Source organism: Polyergus mexicanus, unplaced genomic scaffold, assembly GCF_030449975.1.
Source record: "Polyergus mexicanus isolate NDT 795.1 unplaced genomic scaffold, iyPolMexi1.0 SCAF_4, whole genome shotgun sequence".
NCBI classification, from domain to species: Eukaryota; Metazoa; Arthropoda; class Insecta; order Hymenoptera; family Formicidae; genus Polyergus; species Polyergus mexicanus.
In genome coordinates, this window is record NW_027223324.1 from 10,617,610 (window position 1) to 10,641,349 (window position 23,740).

Here is a 23,740-nt window from a genome sequence, read left to right on the forward strand (position 1 = left end):
TCGTGTCCGCGCGATATCAACTTTCTTCAATGCACAAAGGTTAATTTAACGGCGAGTGACGTAGATAGGAAGCGAACAATATACTCGTCCGACGCTCCCTTTGCCATCTTATCGGTTTCAGCGCGGTCGACCGAAATAGACAAGACGGTGCACTCTCTCATCATTAGTCTTCCATTGTTCCGTAGTCTCATCCACGTTCGACCCATTTTATGCCTTATCAGTCAGCATCTCCTCCGACGCGTTGGGTGAAGTACACCGACGAAACTACCGAGTTCTCTCGTGACAAGATCGTTGGTGTGCCGTGCAAAACTACCGAGTTTCCCTATGACAAGATCGTCAGACATTCTCCGTACCGTCTCTCCGAGTGGTTTCTATAATATGTTGCAACTGGTTTTGATCAAAAACTGAAGATAAGCGACACAGCAAGCCACATCCACGGTACATTAATCAGATCACCACCGGATATTAATGCAAAATTATTGTACAGTACATTTAATTATAAAATATGAAATATGATGTGTAAAATGATAGAGATCTCTTTTTATTTATTATAAAATTATAGATATAAGAGTTAAATGTTAAAAAATCTCCAAGGTAAAAAGAAGAGATTTCAAATAAATTTCTCCATCAAACTTGTATGTCATATGATAAATATGATATATAAATAAATATTTCCTATCAATAGTTTTATGTGTTATGTTAAAATGAAATTTTGACATAAAATAAAATGTTAAATTTTAAATAAAAAATTTAAAATACAATCTAATTTTAATATAAAATATAAAAATTTCATTTCAATATAATATAACATAATAGAATCTTTCTTTCTCGTACATTAACATTAAGTTATAACGATTCTTCATAAAAATTGAAAGAAATTATATTCAAATGATTGCCTTCAACAATCTGTCGGTGCGAACGCCAAGCATATTTTCGACCATGTCGGGTCGGCAGATAGAAATATCGTCGGCGAACGTTTCGGCCATTAGCATTTCGGACACTCATGATTTATTCATGAAGAAAGCGCCACGTGTAGCAGCGCCGGGGGGACCTTCAAGAGGGAACTGCACCTCGATGAAGGGGTTTGGGAAAGCATGCGGCGAACGTGCAACAATGCATCATGATTCGCTATGCAAAAGGGGCACGCGCGCGCGAGAGAGAATCTTGTATAAACGCGCCCGGGTGTTCAAGTAAATACATAAAACACGGGTAATATATCCCCGCGCGCGTTCGGTCATCCCCGAGAAATGCTACGGATGAACGGCCGCTCACGTAACGGGGTGAATCGCAATTACGCCGCCGCGCTCGGAGTTTCAACCCGAACACGTGAAACGTAACGGGCATAACGGATTAGCGGGGTATAAGAGAATGTTTATGTATGGACCGTGAGCGTCGCGGATAAGTGCGAGCGCGCGCATTCGCAACCCTCTTTAGTGTTTTCCCGGTGAGAAAAATATTCGATTTAAAATGTTGAAAGGAAAATGTTGTGTAAAAGGGAAAAAAAAAGATATAATCTAAAGCCGCGTGAAATTTTTTGAATGTCAGAAATATTAAATTAAATTGTAAAATATATAAAAAGCAGCCGGAGTTAAGAAGATTTTCAAAGCTATGTAATATATAATTTGAATGTAGATCATATCGGGAGTTCTTCTTAATTTCACACATTGCTCTTCAGAGAATTCCTGAAAACTATTACAATTACGTTCGACATGTTAATTACTCATTATTATTCGGACAGTTTCTAACACGCCTACTGTTAATTCCGTATCTTCCTTTCTCTTCAACTATGCGGTATTCTCGGAACTTGCGCGATATCGAGAGCATTCGCAGAATCCCGGACTTCTACCCGAGGAAGTTCGACCGACGGACGTACGTCCTGCGAGAACTTACCGGTAACCACAAGTCTGGCGTACGAAGAACTTTCCACGGTGTCACCGGTGACGTGGTGAACGGTGCGGCATCGATAGGTCGAGTGGGCATCAGCGGGAGCTACAGAAAAGACGAGTAGCTCTCCGGTGGGCAGCATGTGGTATTTCTCACCTACGGGTAGAAACAGTAACCGTATCAGCGATGTAAAGCTCGATAAAGTAGAGTATCTTGTAACGTTAAATTTTTAATTTTTTGACCTCTAATCCGTTTTTCCATTGGCAAAATTTCTGGAAATGCATTGTTTTCGAGATATTTCACTTTTTAATATTTCAATGCGTACAATACATTTGTATAATGTTTTTCTCGATTCTTTATAAAAATTGTACAAAAATTTTAATAATTTTCTCATAATTAAAAATCTAATATATTTAAATTTTTAAGATAAATCATTTCAAAAAATTTTTTAAGTTGACATAAAATCAATTTATGCATTTATGAGACTCCGTATATATATATATATATATATGTACATTCTATATTTTAATAATTATTTAGAGATAACTATTGAAAAGTAAAAATTTGAAAATAAAAAAAAGATTCTTAAATCCATCTTAATCTCAATATTTCTCTAAAATGCAACATGAATTTTATAAAACACTCAGTATGAAGCGACTCGACGAGTCGCTTTTTCACTCCATCTCTCTCTCATATTCTGACCTGACGTTTTCGTCAAGCTTCCATTAATATGGAAATTTCTTTAATTGAAAAGCGCGCGCGAAAACGGCCGGTTATAAAAGTCGCGTCGAGAGAAACAATAATAGATGCAGAAAAATGATTCGCGACTGGACTCTCGCGTAACGAAGAACTACCCCCATTTAAGCGAGCCTGTCTAAAACATACGATCGCATGGCGTATCGGAACGGCAAAAAGAAGCCATACTTCGACACGGGATCGAGAATCAATACTCGTAAAAAAAAAAAAAATCGAAAATACCGCTGAATGATGACAGCGTGCCCGCCAGCGCACCCGATGGCTTAAAACGAGTGGGAGGTCGGTTAAAAAAAAAAAAAAAAACGAGAAAAAAAATTAGCGCCTGTCGAATGAATTCCACCAGCGATCGTTGTTGCACGCGCGCTCGTCCCTTCTGTTATATAAGTATCTTCGTGAATCAAGTTTTACAAAAAAATTATTTAAAGAAAGTTTTTTTTTTTTTTCTAAATAGAGATACTTTAATCTCTCTTCGTCAGAGTGTGTAATAGTGTTGTACTCTGATTGGAATTACGGTAAAAACAGATTTCGTTATTTAAGCTTTTCTCTAATACATTTTCAATTTCAATTATATGTTATTATTACTACATTAATGATGTCGATGCAAATATGTATATCATGTAAGGTATTTTTAATATTATTAAAAACAATATATACGCGAAACAAATCATATATTACTACAATAATATGCTTTAATAAATAATTGGATAATTAATGAGAAAACAAAATACACGCGAAACGGAAATATATAAATGTAATATAATTAGCATTATTATTATTTAACAAATAAATGGGACATACGTGGCAAAATATAAATACAACGACTTGTTGCTGTCAAATTATCATTAATAGTTTAAAAAATCCGTATCAAATTATCCAAGCAGGTGTTTATTCAGTACTCATACATATTTAAAGGAGGATTATTAATTTACGGATTACATTCATCATGGGCGCAAAATTCATGTATAATAAACGTAATAAAAATATGGGATCTCAAAAATTATTTTTTATTTTACCTTACTATTAAAATTAATCACATCTCATACAGATATATCGCTCTCGCAAAGAACTTTCATTCTGAGCAAAATTTTCACTTTAGAGGATTTTCAACTTGAAAAATGTGCTCGTAGAATATGAGCAAAAAGCAAGTTGCAAGCGTAATAACGATCGATTAATAGAGAATAATTACGCGCGCGCTACGTTAAACATAATTAATAATGAAAATATCATAAAAGTCCGTTAATTGCTCCGTGATTTGTATTCACGAATAATCGAAGAAATTGCGCGGTGCGTAGCAACGAGAGAGACGTAATAATGAATTAATTTCCCGTCAGATGGTCGGACGATCGATAGAACACACGGTCGGAGTTGGATTCAGGTACGCCGACATTCAATACTCTCGACGTTGAATGAGCGTTGATCAAACCCTGTAGGGATTTAATGGATCTGCGCGAAAGAGAGGCCCGGCTCTTCGAAAGTCCTTCCGATGCGTTTTTAGTTATTTTTCGAAATCGATGATCGTATACCGGCGACCACTTCATTTCTTCGTTATTTCATCGATATCCCGCGCTCTTGATATTCCGCATTACGCGAATTAACCAAAGCGGACAACGCTTCGTTATATGGAGAGAAATTTTAATTTCCCTCAATAAACAATGCGCGGAATGTGGAGAGTTTCGATACACATTTTATTTGTACAATATTTTTCAAGATGAAAGAATATGAAAAATTTTTATTACACTGTCCTTCTCTCGGCTATTTCATTTAATCCTACGCATATAAAATTGTTTCAAAGATATACGTAATCTCAATATTTTTATTAAAATACGCGAGTAAGACATCCGTGCAATTCTTATCAACACATAATCTGTATAAAACATTATATATATATATATCTGTGTAATAAAGGTTTCATATTATTTAATAATATAAAACTAATTTATTTCCCAAAATCTTTACATTAAATTTCGAGAAAATACAATGCAGATCTCACATCTCTTCATTATACATTATTTAAAGATAGTATCTGTATGATTTAATGCGAACAAAACGCATCGCGTGGAACGATTTGAAAACCCAAGCAAAACTCCTCATGTTCATACACAGAGACAAAAAACCTGGTAAATAAGAGGCTCGTCCAATTACTTTTCCCCCGGAGGCGGGAAAGTCACTGAGGCGATCGCGATTATTCGCGTTTTTCTTTTCGGCCACTCGCGACGAGATATATATACATATATATATATATATCAACGACGGAAGCGGCGAGCGTTTTCCGCGCCCGTAAGCATTTCAGTCGAGGTACGCGGCGGGACGCGCGACTCCGTGGAAAATGCATCGCGCGAAAATATCTCGAGCTCTCTCTCTCTCCTCTTTTTTATTCTCCTCCTTTCGTTTCTCTCCCGAATACGTATACGACGTATGCGATGTATAAACGAGCGCAACTTGCGGCGCGCGCGCGCGCGCGCCGATACGGTACGCGTCCCCGCAAATGTCAATATTTCGTTGTTTGCGCGCATCGCACGTCGCGTCGTGCACTTTATTCCGTAGGAAATTGCGCGGAATTCCAGCCGCGTTGAAACGCGCCGAGGGGGAGGGAGTGCGAGCAGGAATGCACGTAAGTCTGGCGTTACCTTAAGGTCGGCTCGTGCGTTGTGCAACGGCGGTGCATACCGACTGCATACGGCGATGAAATGCCGGGGGCCGTATTGCCGCCCCATCCCCCGCCCCGCAAAGGGGTAAGAGAAATAGGCAGCCATGATTAAGGAAAGAAAGAGGGTGGGCTGGGAGAGGCGATGAATCGATCCTAATAAAAATAACTCGGGAGATTCTCCGGCGTTTTGTCCCCTCATTGTGCGCTCTCCTTCCCTCCACCTGGGATGATTACGCGACGATCGTGCCGTCGTAAGAGAGAAATAGTTGGCATATTTAGACTGGCGGGTTCAAAGCTCGCGTTATAGCATACAATACCATACAGAGAATGTTAGAAAATTTATTTCAAGTCTGTGTTTATATATATATAATATAATCCGCGATAAAAATGTAATCGGAAAATTAATTATTGGAGATAAATAAGGAGCGTTCACATTATATACCTTTTTTTTTTTTTTTTTTTTTTAGCGAATTTATATATAAGATGACAATTGTACAGGGTGCCCCATGTATTCTTTTAAACAATTATTTGTTTTTTTTTTGGCACTAATTGATTTGTCTCATTATTCTGTACATAAAAGTATTACGGTAAGATTATCGAAAACTGAATATTTTACAAGATATTTAATTTTTTATATCAAAATATGTCAGATTATAAAATATAAATCAACTCAAAAAGTACTTAATGAAAAAATACTTTATTATAGTGTTTTGGAAAGCTCTCGAGATAAGCTACAAGAATGTGTAATGAAAAATAGGGGGTTCCATTTAAAAAACGGAAGTTGATCTTCAAATGACCTTGAAATGACCTTTAATGTCAGATCCAAGGTCGCTATTAGATAGCACCCTTTGTTCCCTACAACCGATTACCCTACAACCTTTATCCGAGTCGTTTTCCTTCAAACGTTGATCCTGAAAAGTTATGAGGGTGGAACTTTTAAAATGGGACAGCCTGTATATATTAAAATTAAAATAATGTAAATATTAAAATATTTTCAGATATTTATATGTTCTGTCTACGATTCGTAGAAAATATCGATTAATTTTCATATATATATATATGTAGATTTTAGTATTCGTAAAGAGTGTCTACATATATATACAAATATATATATAGATTACGTGATATATATATATGGTATACCAATGTCCCCTACTTATTTCTTGCGGGGAATTACTCAAAAAATCTGCCCTAACATATTTAAGTAGCGATTAAGTCGGAGATGTGTTACCTTTTACACAGTATTACCATAAATTTTAAAATGTAATTTATCTGGTTATTAAACAATTAAAAAACATCATTAATTAATAAAAATTGATAGATACTTATTTTTTTTAAATTAATAAATACTTATTTTTACGATCATATTTTTTATTTGTCTTTTTTCAATTTATTACTCCAGTGTTCAACCGATCTGTAAGCCAAACCTTTACTATAACTTTGCAAAAGATATTTTCATAAATATATATAAATCTATATAAATCTATATAAATATTAATATATAATTAATATTAATATAATATTAATATATAGCTTCTTCTTTAATAAAAAGTTCATATGTGGACACAAATCTTACTCCATCAGTCTACAAAATATCTTTACAAGTCTACACAAGATATATCTACAAATTTACAAAATATATCTACAAATTGACAAGATATCTCTACAAGTAATAATAATTAAATCAGCACTGTTCACACAATTGAGGAAGCAACCTATCGGAACGGCGGAGGAAAGAGAAGATTCCGTGGCTGATTGAAATCTCTCTCATGGAAGGCTTTGCTACGAGATTTTGAATGTCATTTCGCGCTAATAAGAGTAATGGACCGTGAGTTCGCGAATCACCAATGAATGCCGACGGCGTCGTTCTATTTGGCTGATGGGAACAGCGACGAGGCAGATTTATCTGACAGAGAGAGCTCGGCGAATATTTCTGCGCGTCACGCGAAATAATACGTATGCGAATGCAGATGGGCCGGTACATAACGAGTTCCTCGAAGGGGGAATCGAGGCGAGAACCGAACAAAACAAGAAACTGTCAGCGATTTAATCAACGTATTGTAGAACCGAGATTCCCTCGAATCTAGAGCGTGCGAAACGATACATATGATGGAACATGAAGGATGAGGATGCACGTCGCGAACGATACTGTCGATGCTTTTTAATCCGCGAATTATCGACACGCGTATGGAGCCGAAATCAATTCTCTTTCGTCGTTTAAAAATGCTGATCATTTTTGTCGAGATATTGGATTGTAATTTCGATACAATGAGAAAAATTGCAATTCAAGATCGGTCTGTGTGTGTTGCACAGAACAAACAACAGAAAATATTGCAGTTAATTTGTGTTTCTAGTAAATTATATGCAATATGTGATTGGACAAGGTGCACGTAGATACGGTATTGTAAACGATAAGAGGAATTACGATGGACAGTATGACAATCAAAGCGACTAATTGTACACAGATCGTCATTGAAATTCTAATTCGACAGTTCCTATCGCTCGGGCAAATTCAATATTAACCTTGTCGTAATGTACGATTTTAGGATGAAAGGGATTAATGATTACTTCATTTCGTACCCCAATTATTTGCATATCAAAATTCTGAAACTTTTGCAGATTTATCAATAAGATAATTTTATCAATTGTTCCAACAATTTTGTAATTATTTAAATAAAATATAGTTATAAATACATCTTGCGTGATAAAATTATTTCGCATGTACAAGTATATACAATATGAGTATTTAAAAAATCAAAATGCATTTTGAAATATTTTTCACATATTTTAAGACATATTTTAAGACATATTTTAAGATTCAGGAGCTTTTATCAATATTATCTGATCTAAAATGCAAACTACAACGTTATTAAATTTTTGATTATCGTCTTAATTTATGAGATACTTTAATCGAAAGAGTATAATTGACAGAAAAATGCTGGATATAAAGAAAAATGGTAATGCTGGACAATGAATAATGACATGAATCTAGTCAAAGCCAGTCTGTCATTATTTTTACTTGAAGACGCCACCGTGTCTCTTGATAACGCGATATACGGAGGAGATTGCGAGACGTGAAAATTTCGACGATCCCGAAGAAAGACGCCGCAATGCAAGATAAAGATTACAATTTCCTTGGCAATGGCGATCTCAGTCTGAGTATACGAATGATTTATGTATATATCGATTATTACCGAAATATATCTCGCGCTAGATTTATTCCGACCGTGAGCGGATTTCTCTCTGGAGTGTCGTGTGTACGAAACACACATTCGTGGACTTTAAAGAAAGTTCGTTTCATTCCCACATGCGTCGTTTGTCACTAGCGAAAACTGTGCTAAATCGACCTCGAGTTCGCGAAAATTGCGTTATTCCGGCGATCTTTGTCAAAGCGTAGCATCGCATTTCTCGCGGTAGACAGAATTAATCGTAACATATAAAATTACAAAAAAATATTTTGCCCATCATACATTTACATTTATATATGTATATACGCAGCTTGAACACATCTTTGATAAAAAACGCGGGAATTTAGTTTCCACGAAACGTCAAAAAAAAAAAAAAAAAGAGATTATACATATATATTTGATTATATATATGTATATATATATATATATTTGACGTTCGATGTCACACATTTAAGAAAAATTCAAATAAAATTCCATATAATAATGTTATAATATCAAGTAATATAAATAATTAATAATTAATAATTTAATAATTTGATTTTAAATAATACTATATATAAATAATATGAATATAACGATTATCCACAATATAAATATAAATATTATAAATACACATATAAATAATATAAGTAATATATAACATTTTCATCAAATAATATTAAGATTAAATAGCACAAATTAATTAAAATATTTAACAAAATTAAAGAAATATTTATTCAAATAAAATAATCTAATCTTTTTAAATATATCTCGAAAGAGAATTATATTTCAAACTTAAAGTCAAACTCGCTGTTTTACTTGATGAAAAATCCTTCCCCCCCCATCCCCCATCCCCTCCCACTCCCCGCGATGAATTCTTGCTTTACTTGAAAAGGAGTTTCAGGAAAAAGAACCGTGAACGAAAATGGCCGTTATCATTATACGTATTATTCAGCTATTTTACGCAGCTTATATTCCCATATAAAGAGATTGGGTATTGTCGTTTCTATCGATTTATATGTGAAAAATGTATGTTCTTATCGGTTGTATATGACCGTCGAGTATTCTCCCGAGTAGAATAATATTATATATATATATATATATATATATATATATATATATATATATATTACGCTGCTGAAAAGATATATGTACACTATGAATAGAAGTAATTATCCCCGACTTACCTTTTTATAAATGTATGTATGCAATATTCTGTCTCGATTGTTAAAAATGTACATTTTAAGATAGAAAAAGAAATAAATAAATAATGATTTTTAAGAGGAGAAAAGTTGTACCTCGTGGCAGATTTACGTGCGATATTTATGCCGAATTAATTGGTATACACAAAGTATGTAAATGTAATTTCGATCTCACGAGGTTTGACGTTTCTCTTATACTAAGTACCGAATGCGCACTTGCAAAGTGGTCCACGACAAATGAGCGAGACGTATCGGGGCGGCGCGAGAGGATAGTTCGACGTTTCCATAGACAAGCAGCCTGAGCTAATTTGCATTGCGGTGAGAACGTTTCGTGTTGGAGTTGGCTACATCCGGATGGCCATCCATTTCACTTCATGTCGATCCCCAAAACGTCGATACGCTCGGTATCCGTGGCTCGCGGTGTACGAGAAACTAATAACCGGAGTATAGTGTTTCGTGAGAATAATTTGTAGTTTGGTTATATATATGCTTTACACATGTGCGCTTAGTCTTTTCTCTCTATATATAACATTCTGTATAAACACTTTGTAATCGCGAGTACGTATATCAGAAGGATTTATTCGATTTTTATCATATCTTTCTCTGATCCCGAAATTAAGAGAGAAGTTTCCGTTATTAGATGTAAAGAAGCACTCGATATATCTTTCATATCTGTAAAGTTTGGAAGTTTTCAAAAAGTTGGAAGTCAAAAGTCGCACGATGTCTTCAAGTTTAATAGTTCTGTAATTTATATGATTGTTATACATCAAGGCGATTTTTGTGCGCTTAGAGTTGGCATAATGTAATAGATTACCAATGGAATTATATACGAATATAAATTGCGACTTTTTACAAATCGGCTTTTAAGAAAGAGTTGATAATTTTCGTATAAATTAAAAAGTCGCGTTATAAAAGCTGTCGTTGAAATTTCCACTATTTACCGCGAGACATTGCATCTGCATTAGTACAGAGTATCTCGCGAAAAGATGACGGAGGGAGAAGGAATTTAACTCGCGCGAACTGTTTCCGAAGACGATTAAACTTCATAAGCGGGCCGTTCTTTACGTCTGTCGGATAGGCGACAAATCCACGGATTAAATGAAACACGCGATTCGCGTCTCGCGCAGCTCGAGGGGGAAAATCCAATCTAATAGGGAGGAAACGGAAGGCGGGAGTATTCTAAGACGCGCGGAGGTACTTTTAAATGGAGAACGAATCACTCGGAAAACTTTCGCACGCGCACATCGTGTACAGGTCGGATGGGCGCGATCCAAAAGTTGGTCGTTTATTCGGGAGCGTATAATTTATTCGCGTGAATTTTCGACGAAAGCGGGGGAAAAGATTCTCGTATTATATTATTTATGTCGCGCACGCACGTGGCAGAGCCTGAAAAACTCGGCGATCGTAACACAATGCGTCACGTTCCTCCTCACGTGCCCCTCCTCGAGAGACCTCGCGACGACGGGTACACAATGCCGCCATTATGACGCAAGGGAAACGAATTTGGGAAAGTTTTCACGATGCGTCAGATGCTTGACTTCTCGGCCGGCCTCGGGGACAAAACTACGAAAACGGTTGAATTCGCCTATTCCAATAAATCCGTCTCTTTCGCCGATAAACTTCTCCACAATTTTTATTCGCCGCATTTATATGGGGAAAAAAAATCTGCACGACGCGATAATAAAAATTACCGTCGCACAAATATTACGAGAAAAGAGAATGAATATAATTTATGGTAGATAATTAGAATTAATTATTCCACAATTATCGCTTCAGTTTTACTTCAGACTCATCTTTTAAATCTAATTTCTTCAATTTGATTATATACGTAGAAAGAAGGGAGATTCATTTTATTATCAATAAAGTATTTTCAACCATGTGTTGTGTGTTTTGAATTAAATTCGTTGTTTTAATCTAACGTGACAATTAAATCTGCGCTCGCAAAATCTTTTCAAAATTGAAAGCTTGCTGACAAACGATCCGCGAAGTTTCAATCTAAAGAATGTCGTTCGGATGCGAGCAGACGCGGAACTATCGAAAGATATCAACTATGAGCCGCAGCTGTGCGATATAAAAAAAAGGTCGTTCCTGAAAAAAAAAAAAACGCCTCCGCTTTGCGTTTTATTACCGTCGTCGTTATTTTCCGCCGTTCTACATGTGCCTATCTATGATATCGGTGTTTCGTAACGAAACATTGCGATTCGCCGATGTTCAACGTGACACATGTGTGTGTGTGTGTGTGTGTGTGTGCATATATACACATTCAAATTTCACTCTCTCAAACTCTAATTAACTTGAATATTGACCGCATTGACGTAACACGCGGCAACCCTCACGTGCGTTTTATCTGTCGCTTGAAACGCGTGCGAATCAAGGGAAGAAAGGTCACTTCTTTTCTTCCTTTCTGTTTATTTTTTTTAACGAGATTTTTCTATAAAAAAAATCGCATTATTCAACAATGTTGAACAATTAGTTTTGCTTCTAGTTGCGTTCGAAAAGGAAGAAGCTGAGGAATGCAGAGCAAGAACAGAGTGACATAATTCATAAGATTTACTTCGAACATTAAAGTTAAATCTAAGTTAAATTATTGGAAATTGTTTTGAAAACAATTAAAAACTTGTTCCGCTCTTGCTCCTGCAATTATAAATTAATTTCGAAAATTAATGGAAATTTAGCATTATCATTTTTCATTGATATATCGATATTTAACGGAAAACTGTGACTTTGCATTAGAAATTATTTTTTAATTAATATACAAAATAATATTAAAATTTTTCGTTCGCAATCTCTGATGTATCTCTGATATTCAATTCTTAAGATATTGTTTCACATTCAGTCTATTACTTTATCAACGGCTATTAAAATTCTCTCGTGAGCAAAGTTATTTAAAAAAAATATTTAAATATAAAATATGCGAAATGCACGATAGAAATAATTTTTAAAATCCCAGAACAAAATAATAAATGATAAATTAAAATATGAGAAAAAAACAATACGCATTTAATATGTTCCGTGAAGCTTTGTAAAGCTCTGATTTATCGCTGAGAGTACGATAATCGTCAAGAGACGAATGTAATCTCAGGTTCATATACGTGACATTTCTCTCTCTCTCTCTCTCTCTCTCTCTCTCTCTCTCATATGTAGGTCGCGCGATCAGCATAATTGCACACTCACCGCTCTCCGCGGACGGGTAAATGTTAAAGGCCGAGTCCTTTAACCAGGACGTGACCGCGACGTATTCTTTGACGAAGGCCGGTATCTCGCACCTGAGCACCCCGGTGTTGCCCGCCAGGACATAGGCATCCCGTACTTGTACCTCGTATTTTTGGCGTACCACTGGAAAAGGAAAATTATTACGGCCGCTTGAGCGAGGAATGAATGCTCGGGAGAGCAGAGGAACGAGCGAGAGAGAAATAGATCTCTATCGTTCTCCATGACAAAGGCTCGCGGAATGATAAAAAATAAAAGAGAGAGAGAGAGAGAGAAGGGGGGGGGGAATAGAGAGAAGGAAAAAGATTATTTCGCCGTGAAACGGGATATCGGAGTATAATACCGCCGGAAAAATGGAAAGGACCGTCCCGGAAGTGTGAGTCCCTCTACTCTTCGATGGGTAATGTCGCGATCCTTCGTCCGGAATTCATTGTCTCCCGGTTTCTCGAAAATTTCGGCGATATCGAACATATATATCGGTGTATCTGAGCCTCTGGAAATTTCCTTCTTATCATCACCGTCTCGTCACGTCTCGACGACCTACGGCGGATTAATCTGTTCGCAGAGGCAGAGAGGGACGATGAAAGGGAAAGCGAATGGGTCGAGAATGTGACGATTTAAGGAAACAGTGGGAATGGAACGTGTCGCTGATGACGATATATCGGGACTGTTTCTGGTAAGCAACGTCGGATGCCCGAGTAATGAATATTGCTTTCCCGGCGAGCTTCCCGAGATCGGAAGACGATCCGTTTTCGCTGTTCGCGTGATTAATAATGTCGCCGCGTTACTCGCAGCAAACGCGTATTCTTCGACAAAGCTGGAATTGATTTCTCTCCTTCCGTGAAATTGAAATCGTTTCAAATATTCAACATCTGTCGACGAATTACGGGTCTAAAGTCGGATGAAATAGACGACGAGTTACTTAATCTTCAATAATTTCTGCTTGACTATTTTTCTACTAAATTTAAATATATTATTAATTTAAATTTAATATATTTAAAATTGCAAACTGTCGTAATTAGAGCAAAGTCAATAATTAAAAACTGACAGTTTAAATAAGAATATAATATCAGAGAACAAAAATATTAAATAACTGATCCGGTTGAGTGTTTTTTTTTTTTGTCTATAGTCTATATCATTATCGAGTCGTGAAAATTCTTTTTCCGCTAATGAACAGATGCAATTTTTTTTTTTTTAACGTGTAATACGATTTTACGTGTATCGAGATCTCGCTCGTCTACCATCCATCAACTTGCAACATTCGATACTATTAATTAGTATTCTTAACAAAAGCCTTTTATCAATGTTAAAGGACGCATTATTAACGTCGTAGCTCAGCACTTTTTTTCCCGTCTCATTGTTTCCACGAATACCAGCTACTAAGCTACTCTTTATATCGTGACGTCGGTAATTAGTGCTCCGTCTTCGTGGTTTTTACGTAAGCTCCTTTGCCTTTCCATTGTCCATCCCATTCAACGATAATTTATCCTCTTCAATTCCTATCTGAGTGGGAAATTTCTTTTCTGGTAGAAAACTATCTATTCACTCAAAAACTCGCTAAATTCGATAAGCGAGTCTTGGAAAAATCGCGCACAGCTGCGAAGCGAAGAAATCGCGCGGCCGTTTGTTTCGCGCAAGATGTGTCTATCCCTGTCGATCGATCGATACATTTTTCTCGTGAAATTACGCGGGAGGACGCGCCCGATCTTTCATCCGTAAAATTCGTTTAGAGATAATCGCAGAGCGCTGAATTTCCTTCGGCTGTGGAGGGTACTTGTTTTATATCTGACCAAAATATACGACGCACTCTCTCCGTTTCCACTTCCACTCGTCGATAAATTTCGCGCGACTAATTAAAAAGAATTACGCAATAAAAAATCCAAGATGTATACTTTATATGCATTGATTATAAAATGACAAGATTTTTAAATGTTAATGGAAGTAAAGGGTAATATTTTCTTTCACTAATTAACATATCGTTTGCGCTCTAATTACCGCGCCTCCGTTCTTATTTGGCAATTTTTTTTTACTTAGTAAAAAATTATTTTCCCTTTTAAATTGTATATTAAATTTTCCTAAATTTATTTTTATATATTTCTGCTCTCTCTCTCTCTCTCTCTCTCTCTCTCTCTCTCTCTCTCTCTCTCTTTGCGTGTGCAAAATGCGTCGTGCTTTACAACTCTCGTGGTAAGCCACGAATTTTGATACGGGCAGCGAGCCTCGGTTGTTAGCCATAAGCGAGCCTTGAGTTTAGGGTGATCCATTTGTTGCGGCAGGAGATGGGGAAAGAGAGAAAAGAGGGGGATCCCCTCGCTCGCGATAAATGTAGCTGGCTTAGCTTTGCCAAAGCGCGCGATCTTTCGCCGCCCTCCGCTGATAATCAGGAATTTGTAACATCATTCCGGAGAACGGTCGATTACATTTACCCTTGACGCGCGCGCGCGAAGGAAAACTCCAAGAAGGACGGTACGATCTGATAATGCCGAAGACGGTTGATTTTCCGCGATCGAGCTCCGCAGACTGCTGGGCATTTGAAAGGTGTGGAGAAGACCGTCCAGCATTAATTTATCTCTCGCGACTGAATCGCCACTTTACCGTCACGGGATTGACGTTAAATACGTTTGTGAGAGACTTAATAATTCTTCGACAATATTTTAGATAACGGATTTTTACGAGATAATGGCGACGTGTGTCGAGTAACGGTATTGTCAAGTGCGATTGAAAAGTGCGGTTGTGAAGGAATTTAGACAGTAATGTAATATTTAAAGAACAAACTTGAGAATGATGTTTGAAATTGAAGGGAACTTCTTGCGATGTTTTACGATATTCAACAGTTTACAATCGATGTTAAGATTTTAAAAATAAACTCGATGTCGAAGTCGACATTAAGTAACAATATACTCTCTTATATCGAATCAGAGAACATTGATTAAAGCTTTTTGATTTAAGAGAAAAATTCAAGGTCTTACACGGAGCCTACTTATAAAATCGCACACATCACGTTGTCATCGTACGATAGTCTTTGTCTTTTTCCATTGTACGACGAGGCTTGGCAGGCTTTAAAGGACGATGAAAGATTAATCGACTGGAAGAGGGTAAGCGGTCGCGAGACGAGACGAGGAAAGCTGGGAAGAAATAGAGATGTCACACACTCTCTCTCTCTCTTTCTTTTTTTCTTTCTTTCTTTCTCTTACCGGCCTTCACCGTGATTTCACGGCCGAGCACTTTGCCGACGCTGTTCGACGCTTGACACCGATAAACGGCCGAGTGCACATCGTGCCGGTAGCTCTCGGCGCCGAACGGCAAGAAGTACATGGAGCCGTTCATCAGCATCTCACGGATATGCGGTATCGGTAGAACCGGCGAGCCGTCGCCCATCAGCCAGTCGATCCTCGGCGAGGGACTGCCGTGGGCCGAGCAGTGGATCATCGCCCCGGTGTCGTTTGAAAACTCCACGCTCGAGCGCGGTTCCGAGACCAGCACCGGCCCTTGACTGTCCAGCACCGCTCCTCGTCCTGCGAGATAAGAAGAGGGAAATACGATATTAGAGAAAAGTGGTCCCCTTGGAATCGACGAATGCGTCCCGAAACTGGCGATTTGAATTTTGTGTTAAATTTATGAAAATCGATTTTTCCAAGGATGTCGGATACACAGAAATAGTTGTAAGCTCTTTAAAGAGACACAGACGGATTTTTATGAAACCTCTCTAGAGTGGAAAATAAATTAAAATTCAAGTTCGTATCTTCAAGTTGACTTCCCACTCCTCTTTAGAATTTTAATCCGATATTTCCATTGGATATATTTACTATTGAATTTTTTATATAAAAATATGCATTAAAAGTAGTAAAGTAGTGCGGTTGCCGTCTGTTTTAAGTCGCAAGATTTTTATTTTCACAGAGGGATGCACATCGTGATCGCGCCCTCGCTCCAGGAATAATCCCGCATAGTTTTCGGAGCAATGGTAAATCTCTCTTTCTCTCTCTCTCTCTCTCACTCACACACATACACGCGCGCGCAAGGAAACAATTTCCCATAAATCTCTGCCAATTTTTCCGCAGCTTAAAGACGAGAAGATCTCTGCCACGAAGCCGAGACGGTTTATGCAATAGTATATTCAGAATGTATTCGGAGTAAAGAATTCTGACTGTAAAATACGCAAAGCGCGCTTCACAATGACAAGAAGATATGCAGGGTGCGTGGCATCGCGGCGAAAAAACGCGGAAAACGCGGCGAGTTGATACGACGATTGGAAAAAGTGCGCGCGCTCGAAGGGATCATTCATCCGAGATGGAGGCAATAATGTGGACTCGATCGTTTCTCCATCTGCATCGTATATCGAACAACAACGTATTTGATAGCCCCATCCATGATGCAAGAGGTATTATATCGCATAAAGAATGCGCGCTCAATAAATGGTTCTTCGGATCGACTGTATACTTCACTTTTATCCAGCTTGATTTTCCGCGGACGCTTCTTCTCTTTCCCTCATATACAGTATAAACAAGAATATAATTTACAAAAATTTATTTTAAACATCCATTTCTTTTCTCGAATTTTTCGAGGAATCTAAAAGTACCCGCATTACACATAGTCTGTTTCAGAATTTTTCAAAGTATCAATAAGACGAGAGATAAAGTTACAGCCGTAAAATATATCGACATCCACTGGGAATAATATTGGCAAGATAAAGTAAAAGAAAAAGAGAAATTACGCGATTTTCATGTTATGTTAAAAGGCACGCGGGGATTGCGGGTCGTCGATTCCCGACAGAGAGATTCCTCTTCTCGAAGGTATCGAGAATAGAAATGCTGCGGAAGAGGGAATCTAACGGATTGATCGCTCCAGTTACGACCAAGGATTCAAGCAAGCCGTCTTTTCATCGGCAATAAAACGTATATCGCGCTCGGAAGTGCGCGCATCCTATCGCGTCCTCTTTCACTTCCAGCTTCGGTTTCCTGCCTCGTTGAACGAGGGAGGAAGTATCCTGCGGAAGATAACATAACGAAGTTATTAACTCGTCCGTAACGCGATCTCCTTCGACAAAATCCGATGCGCGAATATTAAAAGTTTCTTCAGTTTCTTTTTAAATATTCGCACGTTGAATGAAAGAAAAAAAATCTATGCTAGGCTACTAAATATAAAAATTTAATAATTATGACAAGTTCCTCGCATCTTATATAAACACTCTGTCTCATTTACAAGATAATCAAAAATCGTTATTAGATTGAAAAGCATTATAATCTGACTTGAGTAAAAAAATTGTAAAAAAATTCTTCGTAGTAATAACATTTTTTATTAGGTGCAAAGGTTTAGAATCCGCTAGTGAAAGAATCAAGATTCAGTTGAAATAATTTTGACTTTAAATCCGAGTCTGCAAAATAAGAGATAACGTTTCATCGTTTCGCGAGAGCGATTTTTTTTTTTTTTCCGATCATAAATATACGCGGAGAAGAGGTGAATCCATCGGTAATCGTTACTCGATTCATATTGGTCTGCTAAATCGTCCTTCTTTCCACGTGCGATCGCCACATTTACCCATTTCATTTCCCTTCCCCCTCCCTTATCGCCCCGGTAACACTGTCCGTTCCTCGCGGCTCTCAACGGAGGAAATCTGACAGAGGATCCTTCGTCGCAGCTGATGGCAGCACTTCCGCAGCTTTGTCCCCGGAATTCCGGAACCTTGTTTTCTGGCGATCGACGAAAATTCTGGCCGAGGAAGGGGAATGGGATCGTACGGGACATAGAGACCGGGAGGGGTGAGGGAGAGAAGAGTGGCTGGGACGGAGCGAGAGATACTTGCGGAGAAATCGGTGCATTATGCATGAAAACGGCAGTTTGATAACCTGGACGAAGAGAACCCGGATCGAGAACGCACGTAAACGCGTAAACACACGGGAACGGGACACGTTTACGCGCCTCGCTTCCTGTGTTGTGTACGGGCACCTGCGTCACCTCAGGATGCAGGTTTACATCGCTGCATCGTCGGCTATATCGCGTTTATGCACGCGCCATCTCCCGCATCCTCTTCACCTCCTCTATCTCTCTCCTTCTCGTCTGGCTCTGCCGCATCTTTGTCTTCCGCGCCCTTAATGCGAACGATATCGGATGATGCGCTCGCTTCTCCGGCGCGAGCGATTTCCTAGCTGCCAGCGTGGCGAAAATTCAGTCGCGGAAAACACGATGGCCTGCGGTCGATGCTAACGAACTTTTGCTTCGTTAGCTGAAAATTTGCGTGGAAATCGCTATCGCGACACATTTCGTACTGTGTAATTCGACTCTGCCGAAAATGCACATTCGCATCCGAATTTCGCACATGATCGCATTTTCTCCTCTCTGCGTTGAGTATTTATTTCCACAATATTGGAGTTACAGATTTAGAAATTACGCTAAAAATCGCTGAAAAGAATTTTTATCACACTTTCGTTTTATATATCTCTACGCGTTTATATTTTAATGTATAATACACAAAATAGAGATTTTCGAGAAGCCACTCTGGAGACAAAACTCGACATTTTTAATATCTATCTTTATGTGATAATTAATCGATAAAGTATTTTGATTTAAATAAAGAAAACATATATTAAAAAAAAAAAAAAAAAAACGGACCGTATGAGATTCTTAACAAAAATGTTTGCTTTTCATATTCTAGTAACTACAATACTATCATATATCATACGCATGTTTGTATACGTTATGTGAAGTATCTCGATAAAGCGCGTAACTTCCCTTTATGACATCAAAGAACTCTCTCTCTCTCTCTCTCTCTCTCTCTCTCTCTCTCTCTCTCTCTCTGTCACAAGCAAGAAAATATGATATAATCCTACTAACGTTCGCGCAACTAAATATCCGTCGCACAAACATTTCCATTTCATTTATTCTCGGTGATATTTTTTTTAAATGACTGTGAGACCGTGTGATATGGAGCAACGTTTGTTAGCTCAGCAGTGTGTATCTCCATTCTATATATCTTTACGAGCCATCTGAAACGTTGGCTCGTTGCAATTTGTGACAGGGTCATTTCGCGCGTGCACCGCGCTGACCCTTTTCGTCCCTTGATATCGCGCTGCATCTGAGATGCCATCGTGCGCTACAGTTCATGCATTTGCACCTGGTATCGCGCCTCCTCGACTGTGTCGACGAACGGGAAGCACGATATCCGAAGTTCGATCGCATAATAAATTCTGTTTCTCCTTTGAAAATTGCGATCGGCTCGCGAAGCGCGTTCTCCGATTCGAATAAAAATCCAATTAAGCCGGCGGATTAAACCGCGACATATCCGTGACCCTTGTAACCGTTTGACTGCTCTATATCTATATATGAGCGCCTTGCGATTTATTTTAACCCGTAAACCTCGCGAATTACTTTATCTCATTTCCTCAAACGACGTAACGTATAAAAGTCAATTGCATCGCCCCGAAGATATATCGAAACTTTTCGAAAATGTCGGGGATTATTATTTTCATTTTTCGCGTAATTTTACGTTATCTTCGAGAGAGAGAGAGAGAGAGAGAGAGAGAGTCGGGCGAACAATAGAAATATTTTCATTTCCAAATTCTGTTCGTGCGATTCGCGACTCGATGCGCATTGGATGCTGCGTCTGCCAAGCGCGACGCAACCTACCGCATCGGTATACAATAATGCACCATTGTTATGTAGGCCGCATTTACATATACGCAATTTCGCACGCTCCAGCTCGTCCCCGGTCCACCCCCCCGGTCCAACCCCAGTCATCCATTAGTGTACACCCACTTCGGTACGCTCTCGTATGACGTCACGCACGCGCTCGCATTTGCATTCACGCGAGAATTACACATCGAGAAAATAAACAAATAAGATAATCGAATACGGTGTATTTATGTTTTCGAATTCACTTCCGCGGTGTATCATTCGCAAATTGTGATAAAAAATTAATGATAATAAATTTCTATTCTTTTTTTTTTTTTGAATTCTTTATATAAAATACATAAGCATTATAATAAAAAAAAAAATCCAAATAATGACATTTAACAACTAGAAATTATTAATTTAAAAAATGCGAAAGAGTCGTATGAAAATCGATATTAATCATGGATTGGAATATTAATTTGAGTACGCTAGTTTAAAATTATGCGAATTAAAATGAGTAGAAAGTTCGTTCTCTTTCGCAGACATTTTTAATATACACTGTAATCTTCCGGGGTAGCCATTAACCGGACGAGTCCGAGACTCCACCCGCATTTATGTATCTGACCTAATGACCCTCGGCAACACGGTGCATTATACCGCGGTGGCCGCATCTGTTCTCTCGGACATATAGGGACAATGGCTAATGTTACGCATTATACACTCCATTTTCAACGCATTATTTCACATTTGGCGATATATTCGATCTTACATAGGCTTAGTTTTAATTAACATCAATAATAATCCAATGCGAAATCTCGTTATAAGAAAATTGTTAAAATCATGAAATGATATCAATGATAGCTGAATACGAAATCTGTTAAAGATATCAGGTATGATGTTATGAATTTTGTAGGAAACGATTATTGATTATAGTCCCCAATCGCCCCTCAAGATAATTGTCAAAGGACTAAACTGATCGAAGAAATAAATTATAATGTGAAAATAAGATAAGAAAATAAAAGAATGGAAAATATAAGAGTACAGAATCAAGAGAAATGGAATATTATTGCGAGATGATAAGATAAGATGATAAGATTATGAGACGAATATAATACGTGCAATTTCGATCCACTAAGAGTTATCGCATAGTATTCGCGTATGAAGAATAATTGATAAAAAATAATGACTTTTACAATAACATTCAATATAAGAATATTAATAAATTGGAATCCTAAAATCTCTCGAGAGGAACATCGATGCATTATTCTTGATAATGTTAAAGAGATAGATAAATAGAATCAAACGGATGCTGTGTTACTAATATGTAGAATAATAATTTATGGAAAACAATGTTTGCAAACAATATTATTATATATTATGTATTATTATTGTATTTATTTCAGATTATATATATTTGTCTGAATATTATAAATAAAATACAATACATTTATGGTAAAATATGTATAATTTTTAGAGACAAATTTCGAAAATTTGATTACATCCAACTTTATCGTAATACGTTATGATGTACGTAACGTTTAATGCAAATGCATGCAATTTGTCTCTCGCGATATAATTACAGCGTTGCAACCCGCTGTCGCTTCGAGAATTGTCGCGCAAATGAATACACATTGACGTGCATTCGGATGCGTACAGTTTCTCTCGTATTTAGACGCGTGCACTCTCATCCCTCCTCGTTCCCTTCCTTCCCTTCTACGGGAATAACCCGCGAGATAGCCGGTACATTCAATTCCACCGTGCACGCGCACGTGTGGCAGGCGAATGCACTGGATAAACAGGAGTTAATTAATCATAGAGAGTTTGCTGCCGGTTGGTGTTTACCAGAGTTTCCCTCCGCAAAATGTTAATTGGTGACAACTCGGTTTAAGGAATGCGTTAAATCAAAAACCGACATCGATTATTATAATCTATGTGAATAAATTGTTTAGTCGAGACTGTACATTTATCGGTGTATTAAATAATCGTGTTAAATTGAAGATTTATCTCTTCGATTTTATTTAAAAAAAATTAAATTTTATTAACATTAGAAAAATTATCAGCTTGTATTTTTTTTATATAATATTTAATATAATTAAATAAATAATTAAAAAACGCATGAAGAAATAATCCAATCTTAAAATTTAGAAAACGTGTCAAGTATTATCATATCAACGAAAATGCGCGGTTTCTTTCTTCTCTATTTTAAGAAAAGAGAAAGAGTAAGTTAGCGCGGAGAAAAATATCATCAACTATAATAAAGATTATTATTATAGCTGTTCCGACAAATGTCCATTATTCGGGGATTGTGAAGAGTTTATCTTTAAACCAGACTCGATTTCACATAATTTGAATGGAGAATGAGGAAAAGAAGAAAGAGGGTAATATTTTCTGCAACCCCTGTACATTATGTACTTATCGCGAAAGTTTGAGTTTCGCGGGGATGCGAGAAAGTTTTCTTTCCCATATATTGTAATTACATTGTAATTACGTTGCAGCATCATTTACACCGCCGTAGTCACGTGCCATCCTCTATAATGCATCTTACATCTCCAGCCTGCCCTCGTGGCTTTAATGGTCCGTCCATTTTGCATACCATAAATAATCATGAGTTTAACAAAGATAAGAAAAGATTTTCTTTTCCATAATAAGGAATATCATGAGCGAACTTGGACAATATAGAAAAGCTTGCGTTTATTCATTTACGCATGTTTTCGTTTTAAATTCATCTCGTCCTCAATAATCATTTCCCGTTCTACGGAAAACGACCTTGACGCGTTCCCTTGTAATACGAAGACCATAGCTTACCCCATGCGATGCGGATACATGTATTGTTCGCGTGCAAACGAGACGTCGTGACGCGCGCGGCCAGGATATGTGCAACACACGCGCGTTCTATACAGAATACGTACGTGTGTGTGTGCGTGTACCGATGTGCAATTATGCTCGGATCCCTCTCTTTTTCGAGCATCAGCGTCGTCGTTACATACGTATCCGGTTTCCCTGTCTCGCGCGGTATAACACCGCGCTCTGCGCGGATGCAGGGATGCGTGTATGTATATGCGTATAACATGTATGTATATGTATTGTACATGCAGCCGCGTTGCACAGAATTGTGTTGATTGTGTGTAGACGTTGCAGTCGAGGGATCGTCTTGCAAGAGGGAGGCGGTTCGCTGCTTGCATTCTCGACGTCTGATTAATTACAGATGTACGCGCCGTCACCCTCGACTTGCAACGGAGGCAACGGCCTTCAGGGCATTATCACGGCCC

General features: G+C 37.8%; 1 protein-coding gene across 9 annotated transcripts in view; it reads right to left on the reverse strand.

Annotated features, from left to right (window-relative positions):
• The window catches only part of LOC138932617 (cell adhesion molecule Dscam2), a 194,085-nt gene that overhangs the window by 57,019 nt on the left and 113,326 nt on the right, over positions 1–23,740 (reverse strand). For all 9 annotated transcript variants that reach the window (XM_070294630.1, XM_070294632.1, XM_070294629.1 and 6 more), the window contains 3 exons: positions 16,061–16,381; positions 12,831–12,992; positions 1,891–2,040 (listed from right to left, as the gene is read on the reverse strand). In XM_070294630.1, the coding sequence (XP_070150731.1) occupies positions 1,891–2,040; positions 12,831–12,992; positions 16,061–16,381 (633 nt within the window). The remainder of the gene's footprint in view (positions 1–1,890; positions 2,041–12,830; positions 12,993–16,060; positions 16,382–23,740) is intronic.